This window comes from Coffea arabica, chromosome 2e (genome assembly GCF_036785885.1).
Source record: "Coffea arabica cultivar ET-39 chromosome 2e, Coffea Arabica ET-39 HiFi, whole genome shotgun sequence".
NCBI lineage: Eukaryota > Viridiplantae > Streptophyta > Magnoliopsida > Gentianales > Rubiaceae > Coffea > Coffea arabica.
In genome coordinates, this window is record NC_092313.1 from 6,234,365 (window position 1) to 6,248,635 (window position 14,271).

General features: G+C 36.6%; 2 protein-coding genes and 1 long non-coding RNA gene across 4 annotated transcripts; 2 read left to right on the forward strand and 1 right to left on the reverse strand.

The window, feature by feature from the left end:
• Positions 1-276: 276 nt before the first annotated feature.
• Positions 277-1,233, forward strand: LOC140036588 (uncharacterized). The gene is made up of 2 exons (XR_011840128.1): positions 277-575; positions 912-1,233. It is a non-coding gene; the product is annotated as an uncharacterized lncRNA (long non-coding RNA).
• A 681-nt stretch (positions 1,234-1,914) lies between these two features.
• Positions 1,915-7,645, forward strand: LOC113730453 (uncharacterized). Its single transcript, XM_027255140.2, has 3 exons — positions 1,915-3,221; positions 6,199-6,738; positions 7,313-7,645. The coding sequence occupies exons 1-3, from the start codon at positions 2,370-2,372 to the stop codon at positions 7,409-7,411; spliced, it is 1,491 nt and encodes a 496-aa protein (XP_027110941.1). The 5' UTR covers positions 1,915-2,369; the 3' UTR covers positions 7,412-7,645.
• A 38-nt stretch (positions 7,646-7,683) lies between these two features.
• LOC113730454 (thylakoid lumenal 15 kDa protein 1, chloroplastic-like) lies at positions 7,684-11,112 on the reverse strand. Of its 2 annotated transcripts, XM_027255143.2 has the most exons (8): positions 10,934-11,112; positions 10,709-10,843; positions 10,487-10,582; positions 10,272-10,344; positions 9,690-9,751; positions 8,892-8,973; positions 8,097-8,157; positions 7,684-8,018 (listed from the first exon to the last, which is right to left on the reverse strand). In XM_027255143.2, the coding sequence occupies exons 1-8, from the start codon at positions 11,066-11,068 to the stop codon at positions 7,967-7,969; spliced, it is 696 nt and encodes a 231-aa protein (XP_027110944.1). In that variant the 5' UTR covers positions 11,069-11,112; the 3' UTR covers positions 7,684-7,966. The 2 variants fall into 2 exon arrangements, with proteins under 2 accessions (XP_027110944.1, XP_071934588.1); XM_072078487.1 differs by lacking the exon at positions 7,684-8,018 and having other exon boundaries at positions 8,120-8,815.
• Positions 11,113-14,271: the final 3,159 nt, after the last annotated feature.

Sequence of the window (14,271 nt, forward strand, 5' to 3'; positions counted from 1 at the left end):
GAACATAGTTTTTTATGTTAATTTTTTAGAAAGAGAGAAACTAATTTAGAAAATTATCTAAATACAAAAGGAGAGTTAATTGTCAATGTATGCATTCACTTAATAATAGTAATTTAAATGTGTTAAAGAATGTTCTTGTTAAGATGTTTCAAGTGTTAATATATCGGAAAAAGTGAAACTAATTTGAAAAAGTAACTAAATATATGGACAATTAATTACGAGCATGCATTTAAATAATAAATTATGTGTAGTTTGAGTGAATTAGTGAGTTATGTAGACGTTTCTTGCTTGATTTCAAAGCTATGTTTGGGTTATCATAGTAGTAAGCCTCGTTGCATCCTGTGGTGTTTGCCACGCTCCATCTGACGACATGAATCACATCTTCCTTTCTTGTCCAGTAGCCATTCAATCATGGGCACTCAGCCATTTATCTACAAAAGTTCATTTGGATACCGCTCAGCAAGTCACAATATGGCTCCTTAATCTCCTACATCATCTATCAAGAAAAAACATGGAATTGGTAGCTATAATGCTGTGGAATCTTTGGAACAATCGCAATGGAGTTACCTTTGAAGGTTCGTATAATGACCCACTTAGTTTGGTTTCTTTTTCTATAAATTATGCACACCAATATCGTGAAGCTACTTTAAATCCAACGCATGGCTCAATAACTTCTATGCAATACCAAGCCACACAAACTTAGTGGAAAAAACCTCAAATGGATTTTGTCAAAGCAAATTTTGATGGGGTCATTGTTCCATTAGAAGGCTTCTCAGGTATTGGGGTGGTGGTGCGTGATGGTGTAGGCGACCTCATAGCTAGATTGTCTAAGAAAATTCTTGGTATTTTAGCCCCGGATGTGATCGAAACTTATGCGGCGAAGTTTGTAACTAAATTGCTGGTTGAATTAGGCTATAGTCACGTTGCTCTTGAGGGTGACAATCTAAAGATTACAAAAATGCTTTAGCAATATGACTCTGATGATTCAGCATGTGGCGTATTGATTGATGATGTCTTGCAACTTCTGCAAAATTTCACCAGGTGGAAAGCCATATGGATACCACGTTCTTTGAATAATGCAGCCCATAGCTTTGCTAGGAATGCTTGTACTGTCATGGATGACTATTTATGGAAACATTCATCTCCATCTCTTGTACTGTCCGCACTTCAGGCGGACCTTATTCCATCTTAATAAAACTTTATGCTTTTTTATAAAAAAGAAAATAGTAGTAAGCCTCGTTATGATTTTTGTTGGTTCCTTGTTTTGATGACACCGGAGCTATTAGCGATACTCTTGGCATTGAATGATATGAAGTTTTATGTTAGTTCAAAATAATTACTAAACATACATAATAATCGGTATAGAATCAATGAAAACTTTCATGTAAATATATAAGAATCTCACTTGCTAATTCACATTTTAAGTGGGGTCAACTTGATACGTTAAATGAAATTAATTGAGACCCTTACGTGTCAATGTGGAGTTCTTTCATTAGTTAGGAAAAACTTACTAAACATGTCTAGTAGTAATAGTTGCTCTAAATCTACATAAAATTTTTCATCAAGAGATGGCCAATTTATTTCATAGTTAAGCATTCGAGCTTTAATAGATGCCCTATGATTACTCCAATATTCAATAACTACAGAATCTCAACAACGATTTGTGCATTAACTTGATTGACGTTATTGAAGATAAGATATATCTACATCCCTCAAATTTTGAAATGTAGATATTTGTTGTTGTACAATTTGTTGTAACTTGACATAAGCCTTACAATATGGATAATATAGTTGACTTGGCATGCTTGTTCTATCGTCTACCACGGTTCGAGCAATCTAAATTCCACACCATTTCATTATCGTACTTTTTTGCCCTTCCCCTTTTTAATTTTTCGTCTTTTTATTCTTCATTGAGAAGTTGGTCTTAATAAATGTCTTTACTCTTAAGGCTTTGACTGATGATCGTCGTACTGTAAGGGACATACACAGTCAACTCAAGGATATATTTCAAAATCTGCAAGAAAAAATAGGAAACCGAAGTAAATTCCTGTCTCCTTTTATAACCCACTGGGCACCCAACACGTATCGCCGCACCAAGGCTGCGGCCACATGCTATGATCTCAGTCCTCCATTTAGATCTTCAAAGCCTTCCCTAGTTCCCTGCCCTGGCTTTGCGCTTGCCATTCAAACTTCTCACCCCAGAACTCCCGTACACGGTGAAAAACACACACTGCGCTTTATTGCCATATTCCTAGAAGGCATATAATTTTCGACAGAACAACCCATCATTCCATGCAGGAACTGCAACTTTTTTTCACTGCAGAAAAAAGTTCCGGATATTTTTCTTTTGAATTTTGACGCCATCATCAATGTCTCAGACCCGGGAGAAATCTGGCCAGGAAACCTTGAACCCGTTCAAACCGTTCCTCGTTTCCAATCAGCGCAACGATTTCTTAACGACTTCCGTAAAAGGTGGCATTCTGGCTTTCCTCTTCGTCTCCGCTGCGTTGCTTGTTTACTCGGTGTTCACAAGTCAACCTCCCTGGTTTATCTGCCCCGAATGCCCGAACCCGACTGACAACATCTCCACAACAGCCTGTAACACCGAGGAAGGCCCTATTTCCAGCCCGACCAACATAACCCACATCGTGTTCGGCATCGGCGGGTCGACCTCGACGTGGAACGATCGGAGCCACTATTCAGCGCTGTGGTGGCAGGATAACATCACACGGGGGTTCGTTTGGTTAGATAAGGAACCCGACGCGGGCACACCATGGCCCGAGAACTCCCCTCCCTATAGGGTCTCCTCCGACTGGACCCGGTTTAGGTACACAAGCTCACAATCAGCAGTCAGGCTCTCCAGGATCGTGGTGGATTCTTTCCGGGTCGGGTTACCGGATGTGAGGTGGTTCGTGATGGGAGACGACGATACGGTGTTTTTCCCGGACAACTTAGTTACGGTGTTAGCCAAGTACGATCACCGCCAGATGTATTATGTTGGTGGGAATTCGGAGAGCGTAGAGCAAGACATCACTCATTCCTATGATATGGCTTTTGGTGGCGGAGGAATTGCAATAAGTTATCCGTTAGCGGCGGAGTTGGTTAGAGTAATGGACGGTTGTCTTGATAGGTACTACAATTTCTACGGCTCTGATGAGCGGGTGTGGGCATGTATTAAAGAGCTGGGTGTCTCCCTCACTAGAGAGCGTGGGTTCCACCAGGTACGCTGTGAATTATTTTGATGATGCATCCATTATAGTGCTAACTTTAGAGGAATCAATGCGCAGCACCAATATCTGTCGTATGGTAACAATTTATTGTTGTTTGAATTAGCGATGCGTCGATGTCGGATTTTTTCTTGTTTTGTCTGAAATTTTGTGCACTTCAATTTAAGTGGAAAAAAAATACCAGCTTTTTTTTTTTTTGAAGCATTAAAAAAAAAAAAATTAGCAGCTTAGTCCTAGGTCAATGACGTCGTATTCATTCACGACTTTGAACTTGGTAAGAAATGCTGACCGATTTGGAAGTCTTTTCTTTAGTGCAAGACTCTGATTTGTTTAAAAAAATTAGTGGACGAGAATTCTAATCAGTGCGTGCGTAATAGTGCCCTGATTTTTTAGTGGGGAAAATTCTTAAATCTTCGTAGTATTTTGTTGTCGTATATTACAGCGCATTTTTTTTTTATACCTTTCTAGAAGAAATCAATCGATTAGGTACTTAATTTAAGGGGTGCTTATGTTGGACTTGAATTTATATCATCAAGAGGTAACCTGCCAGTCTGGTAAAGTACGACTGTAGAAATGAGAAATGTCCTTGAAGCAAGAAATTAATAGTAATAATCATATATATATGCCTCTGGGCTCCTTGTTTATGTTAGTTCTGGACTTAGTTGAATGTATGGTAGATACTAGATAGACAAACACTTGACCTTCGCATGTTGCTTTTATCCTCGTACGTGGCAGCTGTCAAACCTACTTAGTCTGATGCTTGTTTTTGCCACGTAAATGTAGTTTAGGTGAACTGCTTTGTGGGTGAACATCTTCTGTTTTCTTTGTCCATAAGTTTGCATTTGTACATTTGTCCTTCTTCCATAGTTGGATGGTGAACCGATGTTTTAAAAGTAGTGTCTGTAATCCCCATTTGGCAAATAAGTTTGTTTTGGGTGTTTGGGTGAAACTTTACTGTAGAAGTTGTAGGAAAAATTTTTGAAATGTGTAAATTTTTGGATATTTTGAAATGTATAGTTTAAAAATTTTGAGAAATTTTTTGAGATTACTAATAACTAAAGTTATTAAAAAATTTGTAGCAGACAAACATGACCAAAAATTTGCTATTGTAGAAAAATATACTGTAGAAAAATTAACCTTATTTTATAGTACTCTGTAGGGTCTGGTCCTGGTGCACCGTGGCCCGGTGATTAATTACATGTGATGTAGGTGTGTTCTCATGTGGTGTCGATTTTTCAAATGTTGTTGGATTGTAATTATGGAGTAAAACTTCTCTAGATAAAATTTTGATTGTAGCTTTTTCTTTTTCTACCATGAAATATCTAAATCCTAAATATACAATAAAATTACAATAGCAAAAAAACTCATAATCCAAAAAGTACAATATAAAATCAAGTGAAATAGTCAAATGAGAATAGCCCCTTGGTAGAGTTGAATGCAGAAAAATGCTTCAGTTAGGTTGGATAAAAGTTCAAAAGATTATGGATACGGGTCTCTCGATACATATTTTTTTGTATAATTCTACACTTAAAATTTAACACAATATCTTATCTGACAAAATTAAGACGGTACGTCTCATAAAAGGTTTTTTTTTTTTGGTTCAGTATACATGTTATAGAATACAGACACGTGTTCTTGCATCCCCAGTAGTTTTTCAGCACAGTAGCTTGGGCGGCTACTACTTAAATAAAGGACTTGTGAGCAGCCCAATACTTAAAAGGAAGAACATAGTTAATAAAGCTACCTAATAGCACTCTGGTCAAATTGAAGGAGTATCTCTAGTATTACAATCCTGCTAGAGTCTGAGGTTTTCATTGAAGAAAGAAATTGGTTTATCTTGATTATTATTTGTTGACTAGGCACATTTTCTTTTAAATAGATTATGATGTGTATTCTTACTTAGCGGAATTCACCACCATTTAATTTGACCGTACCTTGTGATTTGTGATTACGATTAAGATGTAGATATTGGGCCACGTATGCGCTTGTCCTTTAAGCCTTTTTCTCGTCTTCAAGATTCTACTTGGAAAACGATGTCAGCATAGGCCACTTCATGTGATTGCCAGAGTCTTTTATGTTCTTGTTGGTTGTTGCCATGGTATCCACTTTCCACTATGCTTAGGAAAAGATCTAGATTCGTCTTCCTCCTACTCCCTGAACAATCTTTTAATTCTAGAATATGCAATTAAAGATTACGAGATTGAATATAATCAAAGCCCGATCAATTAGCTATCTTCATGTGGATTTATCTATTACAATTCAATGTCATTAAGATTTTCGTTTTTTCCCCCCCTTTCAAGGTATATATCCTTGGTTATGTTTTGCTTATTTCAGATGCACAATAAGAGATGTAATAGAAATGTGAAATAGGAAGGGAACATGATTTGTACCTAAAAATGGCTCTTTGCTCTTAATTCCCACAAGCCAATCCGTCCATGCCTTCCCTTTTCTTCTCTTTGGTGGGGTTATGGGGGGAAGAAAAGAAAAATTATTGCCAAGGACAGCAACAAACTGTAGAGAAGGCCATTATATCGTTTTTCAATGTCTCCACCCAATTGATGATGGTTCTTGGTCTACCATTATGAAGTCAGGCGTACCTTTTAAGTTTTAACCACGCAAAGAAACAAAGAAAGAAAATTTATATTCAAGTCTAACACTTCAGCCCCAGGCAACGAAAGTGCTGGACAAAATGTAATATGCTAGAACATGTGACAATTAGTCCAGTCATCTTATATATTAGACTACGACTTTTCAAAATGAATGCAGTCAACTCGCACTTGCCATTTCTATTTGAAGTTATGGTTCGAGATGTCAACCTGTAGATGATTTTTTTGGTCCTAAATTCTTGTTTGGTATTATTACTCTTAACATCATTTTGATCAAAAGAAAAAGAAAAAAATCAATCATGTTACTTTCATGTGAAAAAGTACAATCAAACTTCTGCTTATGCTTATGGCATTAAAACTTTCAGATTGATATTCGAGGTGACCTATTTGGTCTTCTGGCAGCACATCCTATGGTACCCCTTGTATCGCTCCACCACCTTGACCACGTGAAACCATTGTTTCCAAATCTGACTCAGCATGAGTCACTGGAAAACCTCATCCAAGCATACCATATGGACCCAGCCCAGATAATGCAGCAGTCATTCTGCTACCATGGGTGGTATAAATGGTCTGTGTCTATCTCATGGGGCTACGCTGCGCAGATATACCCTTCATTATTGATAGCTGGAGACTTGGAGAAACCATTGCAGACATTCCGGACATGGCGGAGTTGGAGCAATGGACCCTTTATTTTCAATACACGTCCTGTGAATCCTGACCCTTGTGAACGCCCAGCTGTATATTACATAGAGGGGATTGGCGAAGATGGCAACGGTGGGACTCTCACTAGTTACAGGAGGTCCATTTCTGAGCCTGAGAATTGTAGGGGAGGACACCATGGCCATGCAGTGGGTATTGAGAGAGTTCTCGTCTCAGCATTGAAAATGGACCAAAAAGAATGGAAGGTTCGTTCCATTTTTTCCCCGTTGCTTAACCATTTTAATATGCATATTAGCCGCCACTAAGACTCTGAAGGTATGTCTTCGCACAAAGTAGGACACTGATAATTGATTGAACCAAAAAGCTAGAATCCCAGAAGTTGGATAAAGTCTTGAACCAAACTTTGCTAGGCGTGGCATTTCCTGTCTTGTTTCATAACTTAAAAAATGTTGAGCATCACAAATTAGTTGAAAGTTCCGGCCGCGCTATTTTCCAAAATGTTTTGGTGATTATTCTATATCCAGCATTTTACTTGCATAAAGTGGCCTAATTGTTTTTACTTCTTGTACAATTGCGTTTGAGAGGTTGCCTATACGCAAGCATTAGGCAATTGAAGTATAAGACGGCTGTCAATTTTAATTTGTAAATATTGAAATTTGGTAGTGTTATTCTTGCTTATGCCTCTTCTAAATTGCCTTTTAAGCAGCTACGAGAGAGGTCATCTCTTGATCCATGTTATACGACCAAAAAAGTTGCATCTTCTTGGTGATTATATGTTTTTTGGATGATATATCTCGTGGTCTGTGAATGCTTGTGCAGAGCCCCCGTAGGCGATGCTGTGAAATCAAAAGCTCCAAGGACGGCACTCTAAAGGTGTTGATTAGAAGATGTAATCAACAAGAGTCCATTACCCCCTAAGGTTTTGGTAAATAGAATACCCTTTTCTTTCTTCTTTTCTTTGTTTTTTTCCCCTGTCGTATCGTAGCTTTCAATAGATGTTTATCTTGAAAGCAATTTATTGGTGCTGGGGATCGTGTAAAGCTGGCTCTCTAATAATTAAATAGCGTAGAAGATTGAAACTTTGTTACTTTGTGGTAACTATTCAAGAGAGTAAAATGCAAGGTCTAGCCATCCTTTTGATTGGATGAAAAATTTTTGTTCTCATCACGGAAAATCCAACAGTACGAAGATTATGGAAAGAGATGCTAATGAACCGATCAATTCTGTTCAAAGAATGTACACGAGAATACGTTGACTTTTGAGCTCTGACTGAAGGAGAAACGAAGGGAAAGATCAGAAGAGTTTTGAGCCATCACTATACAAGTCAAAAGTTTTAGAAAATTCATTCCTCTCTCAGGCGGTCGAATAGAATTTGCCACTCTTATGGATTGCTGCAAAAATGTCAATGGTTGCTGGTCTTCCAAAGCCTTCACCCAGGCCTCGCTCCTTGCACAATCTTTTTGGGATACGGTACTAGTTGCAGAACAATGTGTCTCTTGTTGCATTACCGGTAGTTGGGTTCACTCTGATGGTAAAAAGTCTTCAGACGAAGTGAAAATACATGAAAAAAAAAATGTATCAGGACTCACAGTAACCACATTACCCGTCCGCAACCTTGCAAAGGTATTCTCGTTGATCATCCCTGAGAGGAACATCCGTAAAATCTGCAATTACAAAATGCTCTGTATCAGCAACTTTTTTTTTTGTTTTAATTTATCCCTCTCAAGAAACATATTACTAGCATGCTTATGAGTCACAATTTGAATAATTTAGGCAGCATTTACCCCTCTTTTTGGGTAAGTGAGAGGATTTGAATTTAAAATCTCTTACTTTCGACTCTTTCCACCTTACCACCCAACCCAACTCTCCCCCAATGCAGTATTCCCAGGTTCCATGGGGTTGAAATCATTTCCAAGACCCAGTAGCCGTCTCAATACCAAATGTGAAGGAACATCTAATCAGTATAATCAAGTCCATATCGTGATTATCAGTCGTTTCTCGTTGTTTTGTCACAAAGATCAAGAAACAAGTGAAAAGAAGATCATCGCAGACAGAAAATAGGAAACATGGGCCAAGTGAGGGCACCAAGCGTTTTTCTATTCTCTGTACATGTCACAGTTAGTTACTTGTTTGCTCCTGTTTTGAATTCCCTGCAAAGTTATATTTTAACTATCCCACACCTGAAATTTATAACACTATGGTAAATGATGCATCATGGCAATTGTAAGTATAAAATTAAAAGTTAGTTTACATGTCACAGTTAGTTACTTGTTTGCTCCTGTTTTGAATTCCCTGCAAAGTTATATTTTAACTATCCCACACCTGAAATTTATAACACTATGGTAAATGATGCATCATGGCAATTGTAAGTATAAAATTAAAAGTTAGTTCTTCTTACCTGCGCCAGTTATAATTGACCCTCTGAAAGATGTATTCCCGGTAGCAAGTGCGCCTTCCAAGTTTGCATTGCTCAAATTTGCCTGCAGAAAGTGACAGCCACACCGGAGATGGAAGTCAATTACAAGGTCAAAAAACTTAAGAATCACAACTAGTACGTTACAGCTCCCAAGTGTAATCAGTTATGTAAGCTCCAAATCCAGTTCAACAGCTACAAAAGCATGCTCAAAGGCTATGTGGATGGAAAGACAGCCATAATTTCTTGAACAGAATCTATTACAATCAAACATGCACTGAAATCCAGAATGTTGACGATACCATCAAACAGTATCTGGACATCTGAAATAGTTAAAAGAACTTCCAACCAAACACAGCCATTCCCTTGTTGTTCTTAAATTCTTTTTATGAGCACCATCATATTTTGGCAAGTAAAGAGGTGGTATCTTTTGTACCCAACTCTTCTCTATGGACTAGAATAAATTAAGCTTCTAGTTTGACTGCATGTTAGCTTGCTACTCAATCTGGACTGGTCAGGTACTCGTACATTCCCATCTTGATTTTTTTTTTGAAGCATAAGGGCATTAGTCACAGAAAACATCCAATTATTCAGAAGATGAACATCTTATATTCCCCCAAGAAAAAAGCACCTCAACTGAATATGCAGTGTAGCACCTTGCTCGTTACAAACATGGACTAATGGCAAATGATGAATAGACACAGTGAATTTTTTTATGGCAACAAAATCAACACAACACCAAAAGCATGAAATCTATGTATGACATGAAGCAAAATTCATTACCTTGGTCACATTTGCTAAAGAGAAGTCAGCTCCTCTAAGATCAGCATCAGATAGATCAGCACCTGAATACATATAAAGCAGAAACCAAGATTTTGTTTTGAATAGACAAAAGCTTCACGATCAGAATGTCAGATGAAGTAATATAGCATGCTCTATCTAAACCAGGGCTTTAGATTTGTGTAGCTGCCAAAGTACATTAGTAAAGCAGTTTTGCATAATCATTTTGATTTTCGAGTTATTCCCTTCAGTGACCATCACTGAGCTCCATTTTTGGAACCTAAATCTCACACGTTAGGTGCCAGTTTAGAAATGAAAACTTAGAATGGCAATTGCTACACTAATTGGTTTGTCCACATAAAGAACAAAGTAATTAGTTTGCCCTAGGTGCTTTTAGTTTACACTTTTCTTGTAAGTTACAATTGTAGTCTTTTGCTGTAGTGGAATCGGTGGCAGGCGGTTCATCATCAAGCATTTCAGTAATCGAATTTAATATCCCAGATACTCCCTATGTCTGCTACTTTAGATAAAAAATTCTGTTTTTCCATACTAGAAAAGCAAATGACATTTCAGTAGAGGATATACCTGTTAAATCAGCATCAAAGAAGCTAGCTCCTACTAATGCTGCGCCTTTGAATTTGGTTTGCCTAAGTATTGACTGTTCAACAGAATTCACATGACGCCACGCGACTTATCCAGGATTGAATAGCCCAACCAAAAAAAAAAAAGAAAAGAAAAAAGGTATGCAGCATACTTAATCTAAATGCATAGAGAAGTGGACGAATTTCAATTCCACATACAGTTTTAAAATCTTGCTTGACCAAACTCTTCCCACTAAAATCTTTCCCAGAGAGATCTTGTCCCCTGGTAACTTCTGCACCGTAAGGACCTCCACCCTTTTCTCCCCAGATTATGTAACCCAAAAAAAAAAAAAATCATTAATCATTCCAAAAAAAAAACCCACAATTTAGAATCACAATAAACGCTAAAATAATTGCGGGCTAAATTGTAGTTTTGGTTACCTTGAATGCTAAAGCAGGGTCGGATGCAAAGAAGAGGGAAGCAGAGAGAAGGGCGAGAAAGCTTGCCCTGGATATTGATTCTCCCAAGCAAAGCAGAGGATTCTGAGGAGCTTGAGACTGATGATTCACGGGACGCTGTAATGTGTGGAAATAAAATTGGCCAAGTTAATCAAATTGTAGTCTAGTGTACTTTTTGAGCTGAATTCACCGGAAAATGTAGCGTACCTGTGGCCTAGTGGCAGTGCAATTGAAGGGAAGAGAAAGAGACGGGAAGCAAAAATGCTGCTGACTGGGAAGCGGATTGTCAAGTTTGGGCTTTGGAGGGAGTTTGGAAGACAAGCAGACGTTCACAACTGCCATTGCTTCTGATCCAGAAATGGACTCACATCACATGTGGATAATCCCTGCGCGCTTAATTTATTTTGGTATACTACTAAACTTTTCTTACTATTTACTTGGTCAATAAATATTGGAGTACTACACGTTTTCTTCTTTTTTTTTGCACCCATAACATTTTAATAGTTGCCCATGGACGTTACGTTAGTGGTTTTTTTTTCCAGGCAAAAAAGTTGTGCGCTATTGTTTGTTTCGTTTCATTTAAAAAAAAAAAAATTGACATCAAAATGCGTAGTTTTGTTTACACATATACGCCATTAGAGCGGAGATTACATCAGGCGGGAAATCAAATCCACCAAACAACACGATGAACCAGTGAAAGCGGTTTACATTTGATTACCGCCTAGCATTTGCACTCATCTATACTTTACCCTTTTTTTTTTTGGTCAATACGATAAATTTTCTATTCTACTTCTACTTCTACTCTATACTAAGGAGGAGAGGATGGACCCAAATAGGTTAAGGGAGAACCCAGATCAAGGGAATTGATCCACTGGATTAAACGAGTGCCTTTGCACTTGTTAGTGAAACATCTAGAAAATCTTGGAAATGAATGCAAGTCAAGGGACACTAAGGCTCTTCTTGATCGTCAGCTACTCTAAAGGTAGTTAGTTATATTTTTCCTAATCAAGGGACCAACTTTTTGTGTGACATCTTATTAGTTTACTAATGTATGCTACTGTAGCATAAAAGGGTACTTTTTCTAAGCATAAATTTTAAGCCTCTAGAATTCCGTAATTAAAACCTAAGACCACTAGGAACTTCTATGATTCAATGCTACTTAAACCATGTTTAGAGGTACAGATGACTAGAGTTTGAAACTAAATCACTTTAACAAAAAACTAAATTGCATGTATATACCATATCTGCCCTTATTAGGTGATATGTTCGTTGTACAAAACTTCTAGATACAAAAGTTTGCTTAACACACTGAGATAGCAACTAGAAAGTTTGTATTCTTGCCAGATGCTAGATAATCATATGCACACTACCTTTGCTTTGCCTTTCTAAAAATTAGCACGCACTGGAGAATAAGTTATAGTTATTAAATTCGACACGACTCGGCAGTCGAATCTGTCAATCCAGTGAAGCGGTTATTGAACCGGTTGGATTTCTAATTAGATCGATTGAGCATAAATCGTTGACTAATCAATGATTCGGCAATTCAACATCGGAACCCAGCTGATTTTGTCCACAAACTAGGTTTTGTGGAAAAAAATTAATTAGCTTTGCTAGGATTCGAACTTTGAACTTTTGGTATGTGTGAGAATATACTTACCACCAAGTCACTTTGTCATACATTAATAGAGTAGTTTTTTTATAATATCTAAACGTTTTGTCAATTCTATCTTTTTTTTTAAATATATCTAAAACAAATTTACTTGGAATATTTCAATAAAAACTAATGACTCCCCAAACTCTATAAATTATAAAATGAATTTCAAAAATAACATATTACATAATTCATTTTAAAGGCAAATTTTATTTTTAATAATTTTTTGCACTTTAAATTCATAAATAAACTAGATAATTACACTAAACACATAAAAGATTTTACACTTGAAGTTTGATGGATTACTAAATAAATTTATATTTTATTGACTCTTATATGAATTAAATTATTCTATAGCAAATTAAATTAAATGAGCATTCACTATGACATTGTTTATTACAATTTATATCATATATCTTATATAAAAATTATGAAATATAATATTTAAATATATTTAGTGACTCATTGGTTGAATCAGTGACTCGTTGACCTACCTCTTTGGTCGTGTTCCTTTCCGGACTGATTTTAATAGCTATGGAATAAGTTCCTTAGATTAGCACACACTCGAGAATAAGTATTTTTTTATACAATAAATTTTATTTTACATCTATTCCTACTCCATATTATGGGGAGAGAGATCTAAAGAGATTAAAAGAGAATTTAAAGGAGACTGAATTATTACCAACTCAGACGTTCCTACTCGAGAATAAGTATCACATATCGTTCTTTTTTTTTTTTATTCTCATAACGAAACACGCATAACTTCCACGTATACGACATCCTCCAGCTAAACGCCACCAACTTGGATGTACCGTCTCCGAGTCCTTTACGATATAGACTACTGTCTAACAACCGCGTTGAAATAACTATGAAACATCGGTTCTGTCTCGTCAATGAGTTGATAATTGTTTTCTTAAACCGGTAATAAACAAATGATTACAGTCCTGTCATTTGTCACCTTGCGGATAATAGCGAGGGCATGTTTTAATTTCGCGCTGGTATAACAATTTTCCTATCAGTACATTGATGTCCTTTTTTTTAACCACTGCAGGGAATGAGGACTTAACTAGCAGAAGTTTTTTTAAAAAAAATTTTGTCCTAAACTAAAAGAAATTGCACTATGTATAATTTTTTTTATTTTTCAATTTGATGGCATCATAAGAAGCATAATTAGCTGATAATTAAGCAAAAAAGAATTGAATTTATATTTCTTAGCACTAACTATGTATACATTAATAGGTTCGGATGCATAACAATTAATCTCAATTTAAATTTTATATACGTGACATGCATTCAAACCTATTATTAGTTTAGAAAATATTAAACTAAAATAGTTTACCATATGAAAAAAGTTATGTTAATCACATTAGTCATGAATCATATCAACTTCTGTTCTCTAATAAAGTCTTCATCATCTTATAAAATAAGTCCCTGCAAAAATAGGGTTAATTCCACTTTGTCCCCCCAAACTTTGGACGATTATCCACTTAAGTCCCTAAACTTCAAAATGGGACACTTAAGTTCCTAAACTTATAAATACCTCCCACTTAAGTCCCTGAACTTATAAAATGGGACACTTAAATCCCTAAACCCTTATAAAATGGGACACTTCGACCACCAACGGCATTCAGGATTTGTTAATAATTTTCCTTAAGTGGGAGGTATTTATAAGTTTAGGGACTTAAGTGTCCCATTTTGAAGTTTAGGGACTTAAGTGGGTAATCGTCCAAAGTTTGGGGGAACAAAGTGGAATTAACCCAACAAAAATAATACAACAAACATTGACCGTGTAACAAACAAGTCATACTATTATTAAATGTGATAACGTAGTATGTTTACTCCACATAGTATAACAATGCCAATGTGTCTTCTTCTTGGAGATCAAGACTTACAA